This window comes from Ananas comosus, linkage group 2 (genome assembly GCF_001540865.1).
Source record: "Ananas comosus cultivar F153 linkage group 2, ASM154086v1, whole genome shotgun sequence".
NCBI classification, from domain to species: domain Eukaryota; kingdom Viridiplantae; phylum Streptophyta; class Magnoliopsida; order Poales; family Bromeliaceae; genus Ananas; species Ananas comosus.
This window is the reverse complement of record NC_033622.1, coordinates 9,485,361-9,512,138: the sequence shown is the minus strand read 5'-3', so window position 1 is coordinate 9,512,138 and position 26,778 is coordinate 9,485,361. Positions and strand designations below refer to the sequence as shown.

Genomic DNA, 26,778 nt, shown 5'->3' with positions numbered 1-26,778 from the left:
GGAATGTCATATTGGGCTACAGATTATTTTTTTTAAAAAATAAAGTAAATCATTACTTAGAGAAAATAAGATATCCTACTAAAATTATGACTGCCAAGGGCTTTCAAGGAGCAAAAAAGCATGCTATTTGCTTTGAATTACAGGAAAAAAACTTCATAAGAATGCATTATCGTTGGATAACATATTACAATAAATAGGATCTTAATGATTTATTCGTATTAAAAATATCGTATTTTGACGTCTTAAAATTTAACCGCTATTTGGATGCACGAATATATTATTTTTTATACCTTTTTGATTTGCTTAAGAAATTTGTATGCTTGGTAGATAAGGAATATTATCAAATATCTAGAAAAAATATCATATTCGGCTTGTAAACCATGTTTTCAGAATAAGATAGATAATTTTATAGGTGAAATATATTCTCCTATCGATTCATAAATATCAAGATTTTTCAGATCCTGTTTGAATGTATGAATATATTTGAAGCTAACCGAAAATTGATACATTGCATATTCAAATATAGAGAATATTTGTGTTAATAAACGGTGAAATGATGCCAAACAAAGCCTAGTGAATATATAAGACATTTGCCCCTGACTTAAACATGTATGAACAATTTTTTCAACACCCGCACGTACGCTAATTTTCTTCATATGCTATTTTTCTTTGTTTATTTTATGTCATGTACTTTTTTTGGGCAGGTAAGTCCATAATTTCACAATCACCACCTCTGGCCAACAACTGCATAATATGAAAAAGGTCTTTTCGCACAAATATGAAAGAAGAAAACATATTAAAAACAAATTATATTTTCTTGCAGGATATAAATTGCATTGGTTAAGGACCCAAAATCTCATTCCAATCCTCATAAATATTTTTGTAATTAGGTCCGTATTTTAATTATTTATTTTAAGTAAATCCCTCCTGTGAAAATTAAACTTAATTAGCTAACTTAAAAATTGCTACATTAGCACTAAATAGAATTTGTGGTGTCAGTATTAAAACTTAACACATGAAAATTTTCTTTAGAGTTAGGCAATGAAAAATTTATTAAATGAGTCAATAATAAGAATTACAGATCTGATCGACTGCGTAAACAAAATAAATTAGAGGACCAAAATAAAACATAGCTAAAAATTTGGGAATTGTTTGCCGACTAAGTGCAACTTGATGCACGCCGTGCTTTGACAGGTTCGTCATTGATGTTCCTCCCATTAATTGAAAGCTGATCTGACTTTGTTTAAGGTGCTAATTGGAGACGAAACCGTCCAATTAGATTCTCCCATAGCTTTCGTAATCTTAATCTTAATCTTAATCTTAATCCTGAGCATAGTATAGTCGTAATCAAAGTGATTTTCGCGAGGTAATTAATTGCGCCTTATTTTCAAAGCCGTTTGCCAAATTTTCGCTTGTTTACATATCATATCATATGGTGTTTATTGTTGAAATTTTAAAATTTTTGACACACTTGTAATTTTGACTGTTCAGGTCTATCGAAGTCCTATTCAAAATGACTTTTGGCATGCCTTATCTCACCGCAATTAAGCTCTTTTGCCCAAGTCAATATCTAAAATAATTTTTCATACAATTGTCTACGGAATCATAAATCTTATATCAAATCTCTCTTCCGCTCTATCAAATTCGTCCTCTTTTCAGTGTTAAATCAGTTGTTAACACTACAACAAAAGTAGATTATAGGGACATATTTTTTGAATACTTTTATTTAAGTGTCTCATTTATATCAAATTTATTTTAAAAAAATCTACTAAGACTTAAATATAAAGTCCAATCCAATGAAAAACAAAAAGTTCCTCTATTCAACCAACCTCACTCAACCCACTCGGCCCGATTACAAATTTTTTTTTTTTTTAAAAAAAATTGATCACCATCTCTCCTTCTCCTCTTCCACAGCTGCTGCTGATGAGGTAGAGTTTTGGCGGTTGGAGTTCGGCCATGAGAATCTCGCAGGAACCGTAGAGCGCTACGATCGCCACGTATTTCTCCGCCACAGGTCGCTGGAAGAGTGGGTGTCAAACATCAAGACGGCCCTACATATAATGACTCCACATATAGCAACATTTTTAAAAAATATCGATAATTTAGCCAGCAACTTTTTTATTTGTATCAATATTTAAAAATGTCACTATATATCGTTTTTATTGTAGCGTAAAATATAGAAACTTACTAACAATGCAATTTATCCTGTCAATTAATGAACACCAAAAAGAAAAAATTTCTTTCAACTGCGCGTGGGCGCCCAAAATTTGATGCACCAATTTCTGTTGCAATTTGCAAACTCGCTCTATATATATATATATATATATATATATATATATATATATATATATATATATATATATATATAAATTTAATTTATTGCCCACATCAGAGAGACATTGTTGTTTACGGCATAAAATGCTCCGTGACATCGTATACGCGCATTATCATGGGAATTGGTAACATAGGAGGACAGTAGTGTATCCAGCAACACGACACTAGTGGAGATATTCTATTAAAAGAAACATCCAATTCCGTCCACATGCTTCTTAATTATTCATCCCGGTTGTGACCAATTTTCGTTTATTTGCTGTACCCCTTTAACCTTAATTATTTTATTATTTACTATTTATTATTTTTATTATTACACTATATATATAAAAGTTTCACGAATTGTGTAGAACGACCCCACGGCTCCTCATTTTAGTGTTGTCCCCCGACCCAACCTTATACCATGTACTCGTTGCATCTGTTTGTGTCACGTAATGCAATGAAAATCTAATAATTATTATTTTAAATTTAAAACCAAATCAAATAATTAATATGATCTGCAATACACATTTAAAGACCCTAGATATGTAAAAAATTATTAAGCACTTTAGACGACCAATTACTAATTGGGCATGTTAAGTAATCCAAAAATTCGGTAGTTTCTAAAGAGATGTGAAATTTATGATCTTTACTCTGTAAATATTTTGAGTGTGATTGAATGCCGAATTGATGGCGTTAACTATTGATCCAAAAAATTCGAGTTGTTAGAAATACATAACCAATTTAGCTTAAAGTGTACAAATACAGCTAGTATATATAAATTTTGATTGTGACTCGGCCCACCCAACCTTACGCCATTTCAAACATGACTCGATCCAATCCAGTCTTACGCAAATTCGAACGTGACTTGGCCTACTTAGCCTTCCGACATATGATAGGGTGATGATCTCTTTAAGTCAACAATTGAACACATCTAACAAAACAATTTTTAAAATTTTCACGTTTTAACGTATAATAACTAGTAACGCTATACTTATAAACAACTTTTATACTGTTTCTCAAACATGAATATATGATCACAATAAATTAGAAAATGAGATGCATATATATCACGATGAAATCATCGGCATGATTTATAATTTCAAGAGAGAAACCAACAACAAAATTTTATACACAGTTCATAAAATAACGTGGAAGTTGTTAGTAATTAGCACAAATTAATTAATTAAGGTGGGCGTGCAGTGTGCACCAGGTGTATCCAATAACTCCCCTCATATTTATTTATCCCACTCGATCCTCACTTCACTGTACATATATATATATATATATATAAATACACACAAAGACAGATGCCTCCTCTCTTTAAGCATTCGAACCTGCAGGCAATGGAGAGCTCCAATATTTTCCTTCTTCTCTCATCCCTTCTTTCCCTCCTCATTTTCCCATCACCACCCACAGCAGCAGCTCAGCTGAGCCAGAATTACTATTCCAGCATATGCCCCAACGTCGAGTCTCTCGTCCACACCGCTGTCGCGCAGAAGCTGCAGCTGAGCTTTGCCGCCGCCCCCGGCACCCTCCGCCTCTTCTTCCACGACTGCTTCGTTCGGGTGCTTCCCCCGCCGCCACCTTTTTTTCAAAAAAAATTATTATTGAACTTTCTGCAAAAGTGTTATTTATTTATTTATTTATTTATTTATTTTTGGGACTACGGCATTGTACTGGTATCTATTTTCGTACGGCCTTAAATGCTTGTACAAAATTATTTCAGAACCCGTGCCAAATACGACAATTGTTCTTTATTATTATTGAGAAACGTTAGGATCAGGAACTGAGCATTTATACTTTTAAAAGCATATGAGCTTAATACACGGATCGTCTTAAAATTTGTGCAGTACTAGCAAATGAGATTTAACTTTATGCGGCATGCAGGGCTGTGACGGGTCGGTGCTGCTCGCGGCAGCGAACGGGGACGACGAGAACCACAGCGGAGCCGACCTGACGCTGTCGCCGGAGGCGGTGGACACCGTAAACCGGGCGAAGGCGGCCGTCGACGGCGATCCGCAATGCACCAACAAGGTGTCTTGTGCCGATATTTTAGCCATTGCAGCTAGAGATGTCGTCTCCCTGGTAATTAGTTAATTAATTAATTAATTAATAATTCTCTCTATCACTACATTTTTCTACGTACAATGTTTTTTTCTTTTGGTATTTATTTTTTCGTAGTTTTTTTTTTCTAAAAAAAAAATTGGACTTTAAATTTTCCTGAACATTATTATCTAACTCTAAACTACCATTCCACCCATTAAAAGACTCATAATTAATTGCTTACGGGTCAATAGAAACACTCAATAGGTTTAGTTCTATCAAATTTTTTTCGCCAATTAATGCTGTACCTGCGAACAGTTTACAAGTAATTTGTAAAAATTTAAGAGATTTAGTAATTTGTTATAATTCATCTGATCATTGTACATAGTGATTTTTATTTTATTTTTTATTATTTTTATTGTTTTTTATTTGGAGTGGGCGACAACCTAAGTATGAGGGTATCTCCAAGGTTGACTCCCTCGCTGAATGGGCTAATATTTATTTATGTATGCTGTACTTATAACCATTTTAGGTAAAAATGTATGAACATTGCTTGAATTATATATATATATATATCATTTTAATTCGGCTAATTCAAACTTTCAAAATTTTAATTGAAATATCTAATTTTTCTAATTTATTCGATTTACATCATTTGTATGTGAGAAGTGATGTATTTAATTTAAAGTTTAAGAGTCGTTAGCCGGCTCAAATGAAATAAATTAGAAGATTAGATACGCAAAATCAAAAAATTTTAAATATGAATAATAGTTGAAGCAAATTCTATACACTTTTACCAACCATTTTATGTGCATGTTAATAGAAAACACAAGATAAATCAGATTCGTGAATCATTTATTAATTACAAGTCATAATAGAGTCTACACTTCCAATATCAAAGTTACTTTGCGATCTCACAAATAATGTAAGTTATATATATAGGGTCTTAGAAACCAAATAAAATTAATGCATAATTAAGCACGCATTTTTCAAAGGCTCCTTTCAGGATTGTAATGCTTCAATTAAGATATTATTTCTGTAATACTATTGAAAAATATAGAAGCATATATACCTAATGAACTATGTATACTTTTCTTTACAAATTAAACTGTTTTGGTTTTAATATTGTATTACGTACGTAGCCTCAACGCCATAAATTTTCTTGTTTTCAAGGGTCATAAATAACTAGATAATAACCTTTTTATCTAATGTGTACATGGGAGCATATAAATTGTCGTTATTGTGAAAAATAGTACATGTTTTGGGGACAAAACCATGTGATATGGGGTTAATTGAATTTCCAACTAATATATAATTAACGAGGAAGTGTTGCACCCACTGCATGTATATATATGCATGCTACAGTTTGTAGAGACATGATTATTAATTTCCATTGGGGCCAATTAGTAATTAAGGACCCCTCATTTTTGGGATTCACTACAATTTTAGTGCTTTTTAAAGCACGAAGTAACAAGTATAAGTTACTTGATTGAATTTAAAGATATCAAATTTAAAAAGAACTAAACTTTTTATTGAATTTTTATTTTTTCTTCTTTTTCTGTTTTCGCAGACGGGCGGGCCGTATTACCAGGTCGAGCTTGGGAGATTGGACGGTCGGGTAACGTCGAAAGCCAACGTCAAACACAATCTTCCTGGCCCAGGATACAACTTGGATCAGCTCAATGCGGTGTTCGCCGCGAACGGGCTCACGCAAACCGACATGATCGCGCTCTCCGGTTAGTAACAAATTTTCATCAAATTTAATGTCACTTAATATTTGGTGTGTAATTATTTTGATTTGTGGTGATCGATCAAGTACACATTTCTTCAAACATCACTACTGGTTAGCTTTAATGGAGCAGTTAGTTGGAGCTGTAAAGCACAAAAAAAGAGCTGCTTCAGTATGAATCCTCTGCACATCACAAGAAAAAGGGGAAAAATGAAAAGGAATGTAGTTTAGGTCACACTCACAGGTCCTAAACTACAGTAAAAGAGAGGAGTGAGAAAGTTTTTTTTTTTTTTTTTTTTTTCTCACAACAAATAATTCTTGTGAAAGTACTAACACCAATTCAATATTGCAATCCAACATAGAAAAATAAATGAAGATAAATTAGTATACCTCTGTTTTTTGGGTTAAATTTTGTTGTGGTCATTTGTAATTTAGCACAAATTTATTCTGGTCACCCCAGTCGGAAATCTTTTACTTTTGGTTTACCTTAAGAACTAGAAGTTGAATAAGATACCAATATAATCTTAGCAACGCCATTCATACATTTCTTTTAGGGTGTATAATATACACTTTATCCATTTAGTAGGAAAGGTTATTTTATTAGTTACATTATATGACAAGTACTATCTTGTGGTTTATAAAAAGTACTATTTTACTGTCTTGTTAATAATAAATTTTTATAATAAAAAAGTAATATAAAATAAAATTTTAAAATAGTTAACTGTAACTTTTTAAAACAATAAGATGATGAGTAAAAAACACGCTGAACCACGTAGTAGCTGACAATTTAAATTTTACATTGATTTTTGACATTTGTACTTCGTGTAATTATCTTACTCTTTATTTGTTGATGTGTTGATCTGTACTATATATTAATTTTTAGGAAAAACTTCAAATTCCTCTCATGTGGTTGCACACTTTCTCACTTTAGTGCCATGTGATTTAAAGTGTATTAATTTAGTACCCTGTGATTTTTTTTTTTTTTTTTATTGATTTCACTAATTTTATTTTTTATTAAATCAGTGACAAAGTTAAAATTAAAGGGTACTAAAATGAATATTCGATAAACCTATGTGAGATATTTGAAATTTTTGTATATAATTTAACGAAATATTAGCGGACAAGCCGACGAAAAGATAAAAATAAAACCACAAAAATATTAAAGTGAGAAAGTGCGAAACCACAGAAATAATATTTAAAATGTATTCTAATTTTACATATAATATATTAGTATATCAGCGGTCTTTTAGAGAATCTAGTTTTCAGAAGCAGTGCGCGGAGTCAAATAGCCGTGCAAAAGTAGACATTCCCGTGATACGCTGGTGTCATAACCATCGATGTATGGGAAACAGAGGATTACACGCTGTCAAAAATAGGAACAGCATTGCTGAGAATTTTTTTGTCCTCTTGTTGGAGTAAAGCATGTTGGGAGCCAAGCTGTGAAAATCAGTGGGCGCGTAGCTGGACCCAGTTGTATCCCCATTTGGACATATTTGCTGAGCCGTTTATTGGGCCACAGCTGTTTGACTATTGCAGCTCTTTTATTTTTTATTTTTTATTTTTTTTAAATATCCACATCGTCACAAAAAAATAAAAATAAAATAGAAGATAAAAATGTACGTAAATCCCTTGGCCATTTTTTTTTTTAAAGTTCCATTTTTTTTTTTTTTTTTAAACATACTTAGATGAAAAATATAAAAATCCCGACCATAAAGTCTTTTGCTACTTATGCTAAAAATGATTGGTCTCATCTTAAAGTTTTTATTCAATACTCTTTTACAGGATGGTTAGTTCCTCTAAAAGCGAGGAAAACTATTTTTCGAAAAAATTGCATTTTATAGAAATCTCCTTTTTTTCACATTTTGTATTTTTGGGATAAAATTTTGAAAAACGAGAATACATTACTTTATTCAATTTTTTAATTTTTTTTTTTTTATTTATTAGGAATCAAACAAACAGAAAGTATTTTTTTTCAGTCAGGGAACTAATTTTTAGGACATTTTCAAAAACCAAGCACTCTGGTATCTTTGTTCTTCCAAGTTGAGTTATCTTACTTAGTAAGGTTTAGAATTTTTAGTGAGTTAATTAATCTAATTTTCTTAAATCTAATTTTATTTACTAAAAAGTAATTTATACTAGTATTAAATCATTAAATTAATTAATAATTAAATTAATCAATTAATAATTTAATTAATCTAATTAAACCATTAAATTAATCTAATTTATATTAATGATCTAATGATTTTTATTTAAACCAATCCAATTTCATTAATGATTTAATGATCAATTAATTAAAGTTTATTTGCTAATTTTAACTATTAAATTTGATGAAGTTATCAACAAATGTGATGAAATTCCTACTTCATTTCTCTAAAATCACTTAGTTCTAAAATTCGAAAGCTTAAAAAGTGTCAAACCACCAACTGTACCTAATTTGCAATTAAATTTACTTCCAAAAATAAAATTTAGTTCTAAAAAAGAATAGTACTACTTGTACACTCCAATGCCGGTGTACAAGTTACATTCCATCCATTGAATGGATGGGATCTTTTTACTAGTCACTTCAATAGGTGGGATGTAATTTGTACACATCAATGTGACTAGTAAAAAAATCTCACCTATTCAATAGATGGGATATAATTTGTACAACCAGTAGTATTTTTCTTTTTTCTTTTGCAATGCAGTAAGGTGATCCAACATTATAAATTTATGCAGTTTGCAGTGCTATTTGTACACCCAACTCATTCAAAAATTAGATAGTTTTTTTTAGATTTTCAATACTAAAATATTTAGAGTGTGATAAGACAAGTGTAAAAAAATGGATCATTGGATGGTCACAAGATAAGATTTACAATTTTTTTTTTTTTCAGTGCTACATATTTGTATGCCAAACTCATTCAAAGAATTAGATAATCTTTTTAGATTTTCAGTACTAACAAATTTGAAGTGTGATAAGACGAGTGTAATAAAATAGATTATGGGATGGTCAGAACGTAAGATTTATTTATTTATTTTTTGCATATACTCATAGAATTATTTATTTATTTATTTTTGCAACCATTTAGTAGGGGTCAAATAGCTAGTCCCGGTTTTGCTTCTATAATCCTGAAGCTTGTGGGCTTCTTCTATCGTGGCAAGATTTAGACATTTTATTTGTCAAACAGCTAACTTTTACTTTTCAGTTACAAAAGCTTGCTATTTGAAATGCTGCTCAAAGTCTAGTGGACAGAATCAGAAAATTCGAAAATTCTCCTACTTGATATGAAATTATAATTTCAAACATCGGAGTAATTAATATCAGGCAATAATCAAAAACAATTTTCCATCGATCCAAGAGATTAATTTCTCAAGTTCTCGATCTATGTTTTTGTAGGTGCACACACAATCGGAGTCACCCACTGCGACAAGTTCATTCGCCGGATCTATCGGTTCAAGCAGCCGCTGGCGTTCAATCCGCCGATGAACCTGACCTTCTTGCGCCAGATGCGCCAGATCTGCCCGTTGAACTACAACCCGTCGACCTTCGCAATGTTGGATCCGGCCACACCGTTTAAGTTCGACAACGCGTACTACCAGAATCTACAGAAAGAGATGGGCCTGTTGGCCTCGGACCAGATCTTGTTCACCGACCAGAGGTCGCGGGGACTAGTAAACTGGTTCGCGTCGAACCAGACCGCGTTCGAGGAGGCGTTCGTGGCTGCTATGACTAAGCTCGGGAGGGTCGGGGTTAAGAATGCGACCGAAGGAGAGATTCGGCGGGTCTGCACCGCCGTGAACTAGATTGGATTGGATTGGATTGGATTGGATTGGAGTATACATGTAATTTATTGTGGGTATTAATTAAAATGTTCTTAATGAAATTTTTTATATGTTTTTTGTGTTTCTTTGAAATTCTTTTGGTATGTCATGTAATCATGTTTTTGGCATTGGTATATGATATAAGGAGGCCAAATTGATGGGTTACTTATTTACTTTTCTTAGCGCAGACATATTTATGACCTTCTCTGGGGGAGGAATGCAAAGGGAGCGTATCAATTAATGAGAGGGCTTCCTACCTCCCGCCCCGTTTTCTTAGCGAATAAAATTTTATTCTATTTTTTGCTATCGCTTATCACTCTATTCAAGGCGGGTCGGGATAATAATAAATTTCGAAGGATCAGGATATAACAAAGAAAATATCGAGATAGATGAAAGAAAGAAAGGGACCCATCTCCCGCTTTATTTCTCAGCGTATAGGAACGGATTAGGAATGATTTATTTTTCTTTTAAATTTTTGACTCCCACTTACCGTCCTATTTGGGACAGATCGCCGCGGGATCTCTATCAATCCAGGCCCATTTGCATCTCTACTCTAGGTTATGAAAATTGAAAATTCTGGATTGGATTCTAAGGCACTTAAACTTATTCAGTCCACTGAGATAACCGTAGTCCTCTCAGATGATCGAACTAGAAAGTGTTATTTTAGCAAAATTTCCTGAAGGAATACTAACAATATTTTTATTAATTGTCGATCCCCAGGCAAAAGCTTCTGCTAAATTATTTAGGGCTTTTCTCATGGCAAATTTTGGCAAGAGAAATTAATTTCCAGTCCTTGAAAACATAATATCAAAAATTAATTTTACCTCCTAGCGTCAAGAAAAATCTTTTATTTTTTTGTGGAGAAAATCGAGGAAAACCTTTTAGTGGGTTACCAGTTAGGGCCTATGTACTTGTCCTATTATACAATATTATTTAATATAAAGAGTTGAGCTGAAATACTATTAATAGTATTTGAATTTTTTTACTATCGATTTTTTAACCGTTAGATCTATACTTTAATCAATTCCACTTTTTAAATCATACTATTCAATCAACCACCCACTCAACCTTAGGGGGGCCGTCACTAAACCCTAGAGAGCCACTATTATCCTAACCTTATAATTTTTAATCGAAAGGTTAAAAATTCGATACCAAAAGAGCTAAAATACTATTAATAGTATTCTAGCTCAATTCTTGATATAAATACTATTAAGAGAAGTAGTATAACTATAGAAGACTGTATTATATATTAAGAACATGTTCGGTGTTGAAAGTCGTCAGTTGTTATCAGCTAAAAGGAGTCGGGACAAAAAATAATATATAAAAATACATACACTTCGTCATTTTTTGGTGGAACAACAAATTTAATGTTTTAATCAGTTGAATGCTGTATTTAATAATAGAATATGACTACTGGAAACAAGCGAAATATTTTCTTGCATTACTTTCTCGTCGATCAATACAATCTGTTCGTAATTCCAAATAAAGACTAAATTGGACGGCAAAGATACAAGCCTCAAAAATAAGTGAACACGGTGCTTCCAAATACCTAACCACTAAAAGTTACTAATAGAGATTTGGGATATTCCCAAACATTAATCATGTTGATTTGCTACAATTAAGAGAATGTTAGGTTATTTTTTAAAATTAATGCATTAGTATTGCATCTTTTCTTTAAATCCCTCCTTTGAATGTATTAAATATTTTATTTGAATTTACGCGTATTGTAGACCCTGCAAATTACATTATCATCAGGTTTAAATTCTCTTTGCTCCTTAAATGTGTGGCAAAGTGGCCAGCTACTTAAATTATTATTTTTAAGGGTTTATTTATTTTTCTTTTCTTTTTATATTTTCTTTAAACCCTATATAATTCAAACCCAAATAGTAAAAAATAACAAAATTCTACCATTTAAAAATTAAAATACAATTGTGAACTCTGTTCAATATAAAAATAATATTTCGGATAATCTTTTTCTATCGTACAACCTGTTGAAGCTTTATCTTTCACACTCATATCGAATAAAATAAAAAAGAAATTGAAAATAAAAATATAAATTACACTTTTGGTCCTCAAACTATGAGATCCATAATATTTTGGTCCCCAAACTTTGGATTTGCCTTATCTATTGAAACCTATTCAACCTAAAAATTTGAGCTTATTAGATCAGAACCTGCTAACATATAGCAATCTTTTTATTGTTCTATTATTATTCGATATGAAACTTTTCATCTGTGAACTTTTAACATTCTTTTTCTTTCGTGTGTGAGTCAATTAACTTTTCCTTGAACTCATTCTTTTACACTCTAATTACTGAGCTGTCCCTTTTTTTTTTCCCCTATGAGTCACTATGAGCCCTTATACCTGGCTCGTGCCTCTCGGCTCGACATATTTAACGCACCAACTATATGAGCTCATGCGTTTGACTAGCGCCTCTTAGGCCTAATTCTTTTAAGTGCATCAAACTGTCGTATCGTGTTTCATACTCTACTAACCCACAATATTCGTAAGAGCCACAAGTTCGATCATACCATACCACTTAGGTGAGTAGCCCAAGTTCATCAAATCATTGGCTGTCATACTATTTGTTAAGAAGTAATTCTTGATCTAGCTTGTGCCCACATCAGTCTAAAGATATAATATATCTAATGAAACTCATTCAACTTTAAAGCGCCTATTAGGTTTTGACTTTTGAGTCTATTAGTATATATCATGACTTTGTTTGCTCATAATTATTCAAAATGAGACTATTCATTTGTGAATTGTTAACAATCACATCATCAACGGCGATAGGAGCTATAGAGCTCTTGCCAAAGTTGTTATGAAGTCCAAGTTAGGATTTCCATAAATATGATCCAATTAATCATATACATATATATATTTACTATAAATAAAGATCAATCTTAGAAGAAATAGGACACCTCAATATGGTATATTTTATTTTATTTTTCTATCTATTTAAATTAAATAGAATTCTACTTAGATATTAATGGAATGTCGATTTGGACTTTATATAAAAGGTGTACTAGTCCTGCCATCTTCTTACGTGCATTCCGGTAAAAAAATAACTATTAGTTCCACTTCAGACTGGAGGAGAAACAAGATCATTCAAAATTCGATTGGTAATGTCCTAACCCCAAGTCGGACTTCTCAATTCCACGGATTGATCGAGAGTTTCTTCTCTATGACGCTTTATAAGTGATTTTGTTTATGATTCTAGGTATTGGTATATATTTAGTGATATTATTCTATACATGCAATATAGATCTACCAATTAATTGGTATCGTAACCAAGAACGATATATTAAATATTATATATATAAAGTAATTGGATCAAAATTATGATGAATTTTGAATTTATGTAATAAAAGGGTTTTACAATTTTGGATCCGCTTGTCTAATTACGGTCACCTATATGGATTTAGTATTAATGGACTACAACTAATTATTTATTAAAAAAGAGGATAGCTTCTATATTTTTTTTATTTTTTGATGTCGTTCATTCATTCTCATTCTACGACACATATTTATTTATTTATTTATTTTTCTAGTTGTGACCTGCAATTGGAGGTTATTTTGATAGGGGTACTGATTATCAGGTACTCCAAAGAGAGATATTTTGATCTTTTGATACGGAGGAAACTAAGTATTTTTATTTTCACTATATTACTTAATATTTCTCTTCTCTTTCTGCTTCTCTTTTCCTCCAAGGTCGCTGCCCCTGGCTACACCAAAGTTGACGGCCTCAACTGCAATGGATCTTCAAATAAATCAAATATAGAAACTCCCCCAAACGCTGAATTTCTAAATAGATTACAAAATTTGAATATTCCAATTTAATTGACAAAAAATTATGGACGTAAATCTTCAAAAATAAATTTTTTAAAATTATTTTCGAGTCATCTTTCATAAAATAATTTCAAAATATTTAGCTTACAGCTAAACTGTGAATTTAAACATAAATTTATATCATATCAATTTTTTGTGTTTACCCTACATATTAAATATATTGAAATTAAACATTTACCCATATTCAAATATTCTTAAATGGTGACACATAATTAACGTATAAATTTGACGAAATTCTAAAATTCCTAAAGCATATTAAATATGATGAATTTAAATATTTAGCTATATTCATATTTTCTTAAATATTGATATAAAATCAATACCTAAATTAGTGTAATTTTAAAATTTTTTAAATGAGAATGGAAAATTCTTGCGTTAAATTTGTGGAATGGAAATCAATCAAAACTTTCATATCAATTTTATGTTTTACCCATATTTAAAATTTTTACATATTAAATTTGTTGAACTAAAATATTTACCCACAGTCAAATTTTCTTAAATTAATAGTGATAAAAAATTAATATCTAAATTAGTGAAAATCTAAAATTTCTTATACATATTAAATATGTTGAATTTAAATATTTACCCATATTCAAATATTCTTAAATAGTGACACAAAATGAATGTGTAAATTGGTGAAATTCTAAAATTTCTTAAACATATTAAATATGATGAATTTCAATATTTAGCTACATTCTAATTTTCTTAAATATTGATATAAAATTAATGCCTAAATTAGTGTAATTTTAAAATTTTTTAAATAATAATGAGGAAAATTATTGTCTAAATTTGTGGAATGGATATCAATCAATACTTTCATATCAATTTTGTGTTTACCCATATTTAAAATCTTTACATATTAAATTCGTTGAACTAAAATATTTATCCACATTCAAATTTTCTTAAATAGTGATAAACAATTATATAATGTCTAAATTAGTGAAATTCTAAAATTTCTTAAACATATTAAATATGTGTAATTATTAAAATTTTACAATGTTTAGTTATTAAAATACTGTCAATATTAAATTACATCTTAACCTGCTAATGGTTGAAATGACACTTTGTTGATTAATGGTTAAAAAGATTTTATTTTTATTATTTATAAAATTATGTACCGACACTACAACAGAATTAGATTATAGGGATACATTTTTAGGACACTTTTGTGTAAGTGTCCCATTTATACCAAAACTTTTAAAAAAATTTATTAAGACTTAAATATGTGAGATCCCTGGTGTTTGGCGGTAAAGGCTTGTCGATAGTTCTGGAGAGTGTCGGGAGAAGCCTGAATCTCGTTGGCGCGAAATAAACGCAAAACAGACTCTGTGCGACGCGAGAGCAGCATTTAGCAAGAGAACCTGCCAATAGCAGGTTTCTCTGCTTGCTGTACCGGTACAGCCAGCAGGGTGTACCGGTACATTGCACAAGCTGCGCGCAGGCTGCTCTCGGGTTGGTTTCTTGTACCGGTACGCGGGTCCGTGTATCGGTACACCAAGGTAGGTGAGAGGGCAATTGGGTCTTTTCTCACCTCGTTCGTGTCACCCACATACTCCCTTACTATTTATAGGTGTGAGGGAGAGCTGAGAGGAGATTTTGCTTGCTTCCCTTTCTCTCTCTAGCTAGACCGATCGTGGAGGAGCTCGGGTGGAGTATTTCGTCGTCGACGTAATGCCGCGGAGCCATTCGAGCACGCGTTTGTTGTCGTAACATCGCGAGGAGGCCGGGCGAGGGTGCGTTTTCGCCATTTTCGACGTCGCACCGGTGCTAGAGTCGCTGTTGAGGTGAGATGTTCATCAATTCTTTCAACCATGGCAAGTCCTTATTACTTTCGAGCTCAAGGATGCTGTTTTGTAGAGTTCCAGCGTCGACCGTCGGCGTTTCGACTCGTACGCGACGTAGGAGTGTCGGATTAGACGAAACTTGGTTCGTTGGATTCAGGACTTCGAGAGGAATCCACGAAGCCCAAGTTTGCAGGATTTGGTGAAGGTCCGCTTGATCGAACTCCTATTTTACCCTGCTGTTGTTGTGTTTGGACTGAACTGATGATTTTGATTGTAGAGCTTGGAATTAGCTCGATTACTGGACTAGGAGGATTTTAGTTGATCCAGCAGGTTGTTCCGCAGCTGAGGGAGTTCTTTGCTGCTGGGGATTAGCTTTTGAGGTGGGTAACATCGGTTTATTCTTAAGCACAATATTAGTCGACATGTATGATTTTCAGTTTTTGTAAATCATATTGTAGCTCAACTTCGTTCATTGTATTATGAATGAAATCAGCATTGAGGATATGATTAGTAAACCATAAATATATATGTTGGACTTGGAATTTGACTTAGGAGAAAATCAGCGATTTGGACCTGCCACCTGTTTACACTATCTGATTTAGCTCTAGGAGCCGTTGTAATTTTGTATTGTCGCAGTATTGAGGCGACGGATACCCCAGGTAGTTTAGCTTTCAGTTACGCTCGTGCTGGGATGTCAAGTGTATTTTTACAGTAGCGTTCAGGCTGTTCCGGACTGTTGGGTGCCGTCGGGGTTGACAGTGGGCCCATATCGCCTTTTTGGCGTCGGATTGTGCCGAGGGCACGTGACCTGTTGGTTGTTAGACCAGTTAGAGTCGGTTACTTGGACTTTGGCTTGAGAGAGCCTTATTGACCTCGACAGAGATACGCTGCATACTCGTTTGGGTAGCTCCCACGAGTACCACTCCGGAGACGGGCGTTGTGCTTTCGCGTTGGTGTCATTCATGCCGGTTAGACTTGCTCTTCACGGACTGGATAGTGTGGAGGTAGCTGGATAGTCTCAACTGGGCGGGACGGGTGTGTTCACAGTCCCTGGGGCGGATATGTGTACAGTCCCGAAAGAGATTAGGTCAGGATTGACATTACTACAGTATGTCAGCGTAGAGCATGATAGTGTAATAAATGGTAGCTGTAGATTTTATTTTAACATTTATTACTACTTTTGCTCCCTTCTATAGATTTAGTGGGTGGACCGATGATATTCAGGGCGGCACCCACTGAGAACTACTTGTTTTTACAGTAGTTCTCACGCCCTGTTGTTACCCCGTTTTTGTAGAGCCATCGTCTTCGGCTGTTGTTGTTGCTGATCAGGATCGAGGCAAGGGCGTCGCGAGTTAAAGCCCTACCCGACGAGCCGAGCTAGAGGTGCCCCTACAGCAGGTAGTTGTTTTTGGTTGGAGTTCATCTACATACATATATTTAACTCGCCAGTGCGAGTAGTTTTGTATCTTGGATTTGGCGTATGTATATGGAATTCGGTTTGTTTTTATTACTGGTTCTTCTAGCAGCTCTATACTACTGTTTGTAGTATTGTATGTTTTACAGGTACAACTATCGTTTCATATACAGAAAAAATTTCTTTGTATACGGCCGATTTGTCGACGTGCCCGGGAAACGAGTAATCCGGGGCGTGACAAAATATAAAGTCCAATCCAACAAAAAATAAAAGGTTACTCTATTCAACCCACCCTATCCAGCCCGTTCGGTCCGATTACAAACAGAAAAGGAAACAAAAAAGAAAAATCGATAACCATCTCCCCTTCTCCTCTCAATCAATCCATTGAAATCCTAGACAAAAAGCCATTTGTTCTCCTCCTCCTCTGCCACTGCAGCCAACGAGATAGAGTTCCAGCGATTGTTAAATACTTAAATAAGTGTTGGTAAATTAGCGGCATTCTTTTTAGATTATATAGACACTCTTAAACTGTCACTATATATCTAGCGATCCCACATATAGCAGCACTTTTTAAAAGTGTCGGTAATTTAGTCAGCAGCACTTTTTTTAATTTATACCTATATTTAAAAGTGTCGCTATATACCATTTTTGTTATAGTGCGAATTATTTCTTTTAAAGAAAGTAGCCGTTCTCTCTCCTAACTTGGAGTTTTCAATAATGGGCTTGTTCTTATAGCCTCTGGGCTTGTTATGTTATTAGGGATGAAGATCTCCTTGGTATTGTAGAATTGAAAGGCGATGGGCCTAAGAGCACATATTGATATATAGAAAATGGTTGTCGCGTTTTTTACAACCCAAGCTCCGGAAAAGACGAAGAAGATGATTAGTAATAGTCCGGGCAGGGATCTGGTTGTAGTCCATGTATGTATTGATTAATTAGAACATTGTATTCATCATACTTGTAGTCCAAATACTGATAAGTTCTAATTATATATAATATGCAGTATTTCAGTATTTTTGATGTTGCATTAAAATTAGATCTCGGTCCTTGTTTGGAACTTGGTCTTTGACAATCTTGCTGTCTGGGAGAAGGTTGAGTCCTTCCAGATTGAACAGGCCTATAATCACTTCTTTTATATTCACAACACTTTAATAAGTATGAGGATCAAATTAAGCTTTATAAATTTATTACTAGACTTCATTTGCAAATTATTATTTATTAAAGGTTTGTTTTAACTTCCTAATTATTACCTACGTAACCTCTCTTATTAATCAGAATTTGATCCTCATACTTATTAAAGTGTTGTGAATATAAAGAATCCGTTTATATAAAGAGCAAATCGTACATACAATATTAATTTATCATAAATTTATTTATTAATATATTTGTGATCAAATAAGGATACATAGAGTTTACGTTGTGATATTATTATTTTTTTGAGAGAAATGTAACAAGCTGCTTGCTTCATTTATTAAGCAAATGAAGTTAACTTCATAAAGTGAGGCAGCAGTGGCCTCAAAAAGTCGGAAAAACAAAAGAAAAAGAAACAAGAACAAAAAGAAAAGCTGAGAGGAAGTGGACACAAGAGTTAAAAATAAAGAGTCTAACAAATGCCGACGTCACCTATTCTACAAAAATCGGCCCAGTCCTTCGCCGGTACTGCAATACGATGAGCAGATGAGATAGCGTAGATAGTTTCCTAAAAATAAAATTATTTTTTTCATGCCAGATCATCCACCACATGGCCACCACCAGTATCCGAGCCTTCACAACGTCAGTTTGCGAATCCCTCCCTAGTAGCCCCTTCCAGACGGTAATGATGTCCTCAATAAAGGGGAAGACGTGGAACTTGTCAAGGCGCGAAATAGAAAGAAACTTACTGATGACACATCCCACCAACAAGTAATCCACTGTCCCCAAATTAGCGCTACACATAACACACCCGTTACTCTCCGACCATCCCCTTTTAAAGAGGTTATCCACAATAGGCAGTTTTTTTTTAAGGGCTAGCCAGAGAAAGGTTTTAACTTTAGTCAGAATTTTCAGTCTCTAGATGGCATGCGTTGCAGTATTTTTGGCGCCCGCACTCCGGATAAACGAATACATGGATTTAACTATAAACCTATCGCCAGAGTTCCATCTCCAGTGGATAACATTTGGTTGATTTTCAACTTGAAAGTTAGCGAAGGTGTTCTTCAGCTCCCTAATACTCTTGACTACTGCACTATATGTTTCTTCTCACTCCTCTTAGAATTTTTCTCCATCTCCATCCACGGTAGAGAAAATTCACAGACTTGAACCTCTTTGTGGTGTACATTAGAGTAAATGTTTGGAAAGTACGGCTTCAGGGATGCGTCACCACACCATGTATATACCCAAAAATCAATAAGTATTTTGTCCTCCAAATAATAACTGACTCTACTCTTGAAAATTTTCTTCAATTTTAACACATTCTTCCACTATTGTGAGGTCGGTCAAAAGGACCTTCCTTTAGACAACGGTCGTCTTTAGTTGTAATATAAGCTCCTGATTAGCTTAATCCATTGTATTTTCCGTTTAGTGAGAAAATGCCACTACCATTTCATTAGAAGGGCATCATTCATGGTTGCCAAACCCTTGACACATAAGCCTCCTTTCCTACTCATACAAATATTTTTGCAAGCAACTATACAAACTCCCCTTGTGTAGCTCTCCCGTCTTTTCCAAAAGAAATCTCTTCGCAATGCCTACATACGCTCTAAAACTAGTGTTAATCTACCTCCTTTAGAAAGGAGTTTAGCCTGCCTGACACCTACCCATTCTTGAACCTACCCAATCTTCTTCCTTAAGCGCCCTGAAGGTCAAAAGATAGACTCAAATACTTAGTAGGCAATTTTTCAATTTTGCACTGCAAGATACCAGCGAGTCTACTGTCTTTTCCACTCTTACTCCCTAAATAAAATAATTGCGACTTTTCTTTGTTAATCTTGATTCAAGAAGCCCACTCAACAAGATTCCATAAGAATTTAAGATTATTCATAAATCTTTTCCTCGCCTCACAAAAGAACAAGGTATCGTCCGCATATTGAATTAAAGTTATGAAGCTATCTCTCATGGGTCCAATTCCTTTCAGAAGATTGGATTCCTCTGGTATTTCAGTCATCTTGACGAGACACTCGACCACAAGATGAAAAAGATAAGGAGACAGAGGGTAGCCTTGTTGCACTCTTCTTTTAGATTTGATCTAATTAGATGCTATGCCGTTAACCAGGATGACCAACTTAGACTTATAGACACATTCAGTAACCCATCCACACCATTTATATATCATTAAAACCTAGCAACTCTGAAACCTTTTTAAGAAAAGGCCACTTGACTTTATCGAAAGCCTTCTCAAAATCTACTTTCACCCCAACAGCTTCCACAGCCTCCTTAGAGCCCCAAGCCAAGAGTCTCCTTCATAAGAACGTTGATTGGGAAGTAGAGATGAGGTCCTGCAAGACCCTTTCTAGCTGATTTGCTAAGACCTTGGAAATATTTTTTTGGATCCCATTCAGTATATTAATAGGCCTAAAATCATTGGTCCTTTTCACTCTTTTTTTTGGGATAAGACATATGTATGTGTAGTCAACAGCACATGTAGAAAGTCGTCCCTCGTAGAGTTCTTGGAAGATCAAAAGGATATAATTCTTGACAACGTCCCAAAAGGTCGGGTAGAAGCTTATGGGAAAGCCATTAGGTCCCGGTGCTTTATCCCCTTCTTGCTGGAACACAGTCGTTTTGTTCTCCTCTAAGTCAAAGCGGATTGATAAATGATCTAGGGTAGTGACCCATCTAGTTTGAAAAAGTCCTCTCCAGTCCCCAACAGAATTTGGTACGTGGGACTCTAGGGTATAGCGTTTTTTAAATTTACATCAGAAGTAGTGTCTCTTCTCTTCTTCCTTAATATATCTTTTTCCATCGTCTACAATCACCCCAATCTCATTCGGACGTCTTTTGTTATTAGAAACAACAAATTCATGATTTAACGGCATTTACTCCGCAGCATTTATTCAAATCACGCTAATTAATATATTTAGCAGTATTACTTGATAATTGCCGTTAGATTTAATAATTTTAGCAACAATTTACTATTAATGTTGCAAAATAGGATAAATTAACAGCATAAATTAGCGAATGCTGCTGAAGTTTTCAGTATTTTATAAAAAATGACACTAAATGTAATAAAGTAGCAGCATTTATTGCTAAATGCCGCAACATTTACTATGCAACATTTATTTAAATCATGCTAATTAATATATTTAACAGTATTACTTGATAATTGCCGCTAGATTTAATTATTTAGTAATAATTTACTATTAATATTGCAAAATAAGATAAATTAGCAACGCAAATTAGTGAACACCGCTAAATGTAATAAACTAGCAGCACTTATTGCTAAATATCGTTACTAATCAATATATAATTATTAATACATCCCTTTTTACTAAGAATTAAAAAATTTTAAATTAAAGTTTAAAAATTTGAAACTTATAATTTTAAAAATTAAACTTATAATTTAAAATTTAAAATTTTAAAATTTTATATTTTAAATTTTAAAATCTAAAATTTTTAATTTTTAATTTTTAAAATTTTAATTTATTTTAAATTTAAAATTTTAAATTTAAAACTATAAATTTTGAAACTTAAAATTTGATATTTGAAAATTAAAAATTTAAATTTAGCTTTCAAATTTTAAAATTTAAAATTTTAAAATTTTAAAATTGAAGACTTAAAATTTAAAAAACTAAAATATATATAATTGATAGTCGCTAGCGCAAGTGGCAAAGGGCTTAGTGGTTGGTATCTAATGTTTTAAGTTCGAATCTTAGTTAATTCACATTTTGAGTTAAGTTTATTTCTAAAAGAAATAAACGAAGCGGGTAGTATGCTACATTTCTCTAAAAAAAAAATCAAATATAAACTTCAAATAAAATTAAAATTTTAAAATTTTAGTTGCAAAAATCAGATATTTGTATTAGTGGCATTATATAATATTTTTAACAATATTAGTATAGGGAGCATTTGATGTCATATGTTGCTAAAATTTTTAGAGGCATTTGTTGAGTATTTAGCAGCGTAAATAAATATCACCAATGACTAATTTTTTAGTCGTCGTGAAAAAACTTAGTATTACCGTCTCCATCCTGTAACTATTGTTGCTTGGTATAGGTTTTCCATAACCCTTCTTTATCTTTGAGAACAAAAGAGAGCCAGGCTTTGACAGTCTCCCTTTTCTCTTATAGCTCCAACATCAAAAAAGTATTCTCTTCTAATTCGTCAATTTTCTATATCTCTTGCATAATTTCAATCTTACTTTTTGAAATGCTATAGAAGCTTGATACACACCATCTCTTAATTTGCTTCAAACAGTATCTAATTTTAGCATTAAAAGAGAGAAGCGCAGAACTGTTTCGTTGTATTTCCCTCCACCACGTGGGTATGCTTTTAATTAAAAAAGTCTTCATTATGTAGCCATACCCCTTTCAATCTGAACAATTTTTGCTTGATTTTATTTCTAGTATAGAGCAGAATAGGATAATGGTCAAAGGTACGTAGTTTTAGGAACTATCTCCACCTCTGAGAGGGGGAAATGCTAGTCCTATTCGGGAGGTGAGGAACTGATCGAGTTTTGCTAGGGTAGGGTTGCTTTGCATATTCGACTAAGTTCTTCGTTGGCAGGTCCATTACCTCATGGATGCTATACTTGAACAAAGTTGTGCACGATTATAGCAAAAATATTATACAATCCCCTATCTTCCGATTAAGAAGAATTACTCGGAGCCTTCCTCGGAAAAAGCAAAAGGAGTTAATTGAATCTGAAGCAAACTCCCTGGCATTCTCTGATCGATTTGCTATAGTTATGTATTGTTATCTATATATATATACATCGATAGGTGGCTTCGTTCATTAATGAGGTTGGACCTTTAAGAATATAAAAGGTTAAAAATTAAGTATGGGTCTTTTTTTTTTTTCCTTTCAAAGTTATAAATATATATGGCACAACATTTTATGGCAGCGTCACCCTCAATTAATTAAAAACAACATTGCTTGTCAAAGCTTATTCTCTCATCCAAAACCAATTTGGTTGCCTCCCCCAAACACTCCCAATGAAAAATAACTAACTCAAGCAGGCCACACGGGAAATATTAATGGCACTTCTATAGGTTATTATCTAGCCAAAGCATAATAATATACAAAAAGAATAACAATAACAAGAAGCATCCAATTCATCTAGTTAACGAATCTGCAGTCCCTCCTGATCTCCCCGTCGACCGCGGTCTTCGTCCCAAGCCGCCCGAGCCTCGTCATGGCGTCGACGAACGCGGAGAAGAAGGCGCTCTGGTTCGACGCAAACAGGTTGACGGTGCCCTGCGACCGCGGGTCGTTGAAGAGCACCTGGTCTGAGTTGAGGAGGCCCATCCCCTGCTGCAGGTTGCGGAAGTACGCGTTGTCGAACTGCAGGGGTGTCGCCGCGTCGAGGAAAGCAAAGGCGTTCGGGTCGAGCAAGGGGTTTGGGCACGACTGCTGCAGCTGGAGGAGGAAGCCGGGGCTCACGGTGGGGTCCCCCGGGTACAGCCGGTTGTAGAAGAACATGCATGAGGAGGCACCAATTGTGTGACCCCCTACGTACGTACGCACGCACGTATATTATATATTAATTATGTTGAGTTATACAATAAGAAGGCAATGCATTTATTTAGTATATATCTTCTTAATCGTCTTCCATATTTTAGTTTGTTCGTTGGATTCCACTCCAGCTTTTGGATTTTACAAAAATTAATTTATTGCAGAGTGACATTATCAAAGTCATCTATATTATATATATATATATATATATATATAAAATTTTTCCCATCTAATTTAGATTTGCATCTTAGAATTATGACAAATCTCGAACATATATAAGCTTTTTAAAAAATAACGGTTATTTTAAGGGTGCGTCTTAGAGAAATATACCTGAAAGAGCAATCATGTCAGTCTGTGTGAGACCAAAGCTACCGAACATGCCGTTCAGCTGGTCGAGATTGAAGTCGGGGCTGGGGAGGACAACGTCGCTGCCCAACGATACCTTCCCGTCGTACCTCCCGAGCTCCACCGGCCACGTCGGCCCTCCGCTCTGCACCCGCGCAGTTAACACACAAGAAATTAATGAACTGCTCAAAGAATTCATCAATTCCCTATACTATATATCTGAAAGGAGGAGTGTGAAACAACCATTGTACTCTAAAAATTTAAGCTGGTAGAGATCGGTGTTTAAATATTTTTATATTTAACACTCCCCCTCGCGTCTGGGCTCGAGACATTTTTTAGTCGGCTCATGACGTGGGCTTGAATTAAATGGAAGAAAATTAATATGCTAGGAGCCTGGCGTGACTCGAACTCAGGATCTCCTGCTCTGATACCATGTGAAACAACCGTTGTACTCTAAAAGCTTAAGCAGTTAGAGAACGGTGTTTAAATATTTTTATATTTAACAAGGAGGAAAAAAAAATAGAAAATGGAGGAATTTGGACATACATTTTTGCTAAATTTTTAAATTACACTTTTTTACTTCAATTTTTTTTATTCTTACTTGTGTTAATTTCTTCAAATTACATTTTTTCAGTCTCGTATGAGCTTGAAAAGTTACATAAACTTTTTTAAGATATCTTGAAGCGCACTTCAATTATTAGTATTTATGGCTCATAGAAAATAGCATGCATGAAAGATAATTTCGTGGCAAATTATTTGGAAAAGAATAATTCTTTTATGAGAAAAACTCATCTTTAATCCGTGAACTAAGGATCAATGAAGAATAAATGAAAACTCTGCAACATTTAGATGCATGTATATATATACTATGTGATAATTAAAAATATAAAAGATAAATAAATACATAGTTTTACTACTTAATTATTAATATGTAGAGATATATAGATATACACACACGCACACACCATGAGAATTCCTAATAAACCTAATTAAAACTGGAGGCATGTAAACAAAGGGAAGATATATACGAAAATCTTGTTTATACCAAGGAGACAACATCTCTTGTGGCAAGGGCCAAAATATCAGCGCAGGACACCTTGTTCGTGCACTGCAGATCACCGTCGACTGCCGCCTTAGCTGCGAGAACGGTCTCGAACCCCTCCGCTTTGAGCGAGAAGTCGGCGGGGTTATGCCACTCATCACTCCCGTCCGAACTCATGATCATGATCGACGCGTCACAACCCTGCTCGATCGTTCGGAAAAAAAATTATGTGAGGCATTACAGTAGGACTATATACTTGTACTTATCGTCAGTAAATTTTCATGATATTTACCATGACGAAGCAGTCGTGGAAAAAGAGGCGGAGGGTGGCAGGGGCCGCGACGGGAGTTTGCGACATCATTTTGACGACGGCCCCGCGCACGAGGTTCTCGAGGTTGGGGCAGATGTTGGCGTAGTAGTTCGGGTCGAGCTGCACGGCGGCAGCTCCGGGTGGCGACGAGACGAGGAGGGAGAGAGTGAAGGAGAGGAGAAACAGCTGGAGTCTTTTCTCCATGCGGATCATAGCAGCTAACTTAATTGGTACTTAATTCCATGCTATGACTTTGCTATATATATTGCCTTTTTTGAGGACAAATAGAGAGAGAGAAAGAGGCCATATGATGCATGTGGTTTGATCTGATCAAAGAGACAGCTCATGAAATAATTAAGAAGCTGATTGAGAAAACTGGTAGCGAAACTGAAACCAGTGTTCGATGATGATTAACTAATTATTCATTAAACAAAAATTGGCCGTGTCAATCGTTGGGTTCCATTCAATTTCCATACACGAGATTCTACTATGTATCAGTCATACCGCATCATTTATTAATAGCAAATCATATCTTCTCTTTTAAATAAAAAATACAATAAAATATCTTTTTTTTAATAATCATGATGAGACAGGTGAAATAATCTGATTCGTTGATGACGTCACATTAGTAATTAATATAATGGATTAATTTTATTTATTTTTTTTAATTTGGACACAAATAGAGGCTCTAAGGTTTTTTCGGATGGTGAATAATTAATGGGTAATTAAGTGAATCAGAACATGACCCAGCTGACTTTATTTTCGTGATTAATTAATAATGAGGAATATATTTCTTGATTTCATCGCAGCCAATGGCGCGGAAACAACTAATTAATCTGTAGAGTATGATAGCTACAGGCCAGTTGTTCTTTACCAGGGAGATAACCCCCACCCACTCTAGCTAGTTCCTTAATTAGAAGGCGAAATTACCTTGTTTTTTTAATGCGAAACAGCTAGCTTGCTAGGGATTCTTCAATGCTAAGGGATAAGCCTGCTTTGCTATTCTTATCTAGTTCTTAACTTCCTTGACAATTACTTCATCAATAGAAGTTTTGACTAACCCAACTGGGAATGTCAATGGATAAGGTATATCAGAAATTTTATCCGACTCCAAATTACCCAATGCTAATAGGATATAGTTTCGAATATGAGTATCAAAACAGAAAAATCGACGGATTTGGATTCAGATATGGATTTTGATTATACCCGATCCGAACGCGAATCTGACCGAACCCGAACTTGAAATTATTTTACGTTATATATATATATATATATATATATATATATATAGAGTGAGGCTACTATGCTATCGGAAGCACGGAGCCTTCCGTGCTTCCAGCTCGTTTTTGATGTTGCGACTTTCGAATCGTCGATCGGCTCCGTTAAACTTGATCTAGAGTATTTGAAGTACCTAGAAAATAAATTTTATAATTTTACGATATCATTTGCCTAGTGAACGAAGGGGCTCAAAATCAACGGCTGAAAATAAAAATCTTACAAAAT

At 34.1% G+C, this 26,778-nt stretch overlaps 2 protein-coding genes across 2 annotated transcripts; one reads left to right on the top strand and one right to left on the bottom strand.

The window, feature by feature from the left end:
* Positions 3,628-10,056, top strand: LOC109725296 (peroxidase 16-like). The gene is made up of 4 exons (XM_020254442.1): positions 3,628-3,878; positions 4,201-4,398; positions 5,927-6,092; positions 9,459-10,056. Exons 1-4 carry the CDS (start codon positions 3,657-3,659, stop codon positions 9,863-9,865), a joined length of 993 nt encoding a protein of 330 aa, XP_020110031.1. The 5' UTR covers positions 3,628-3,656; the 3' UTR covers positions 9,866-10,056.
* LOC109706622 (peroxidase 45-like) lies at positions 23,098-25,512 on the bottom strand. Its single transcript, XM_020227567.1, has 4 exons — positions 25,258-25,512; positions 24,969-25,166; positions 23,909-24,068; positions 23,098-23,574 (listed from the first exon to the last, which is right to left on the bottom strand). The coding sequence occupies exons 1-4, from the start codon at positions 25,486-25,488 to the stop codon at positions 23,183-23,185; spliced, it is 981 nt and encodes a 326-aa protein (XP_020083156.1). The 5' UTR covers positions 25,489-25,512; the 3' UTR covers positions 23,098-23,182.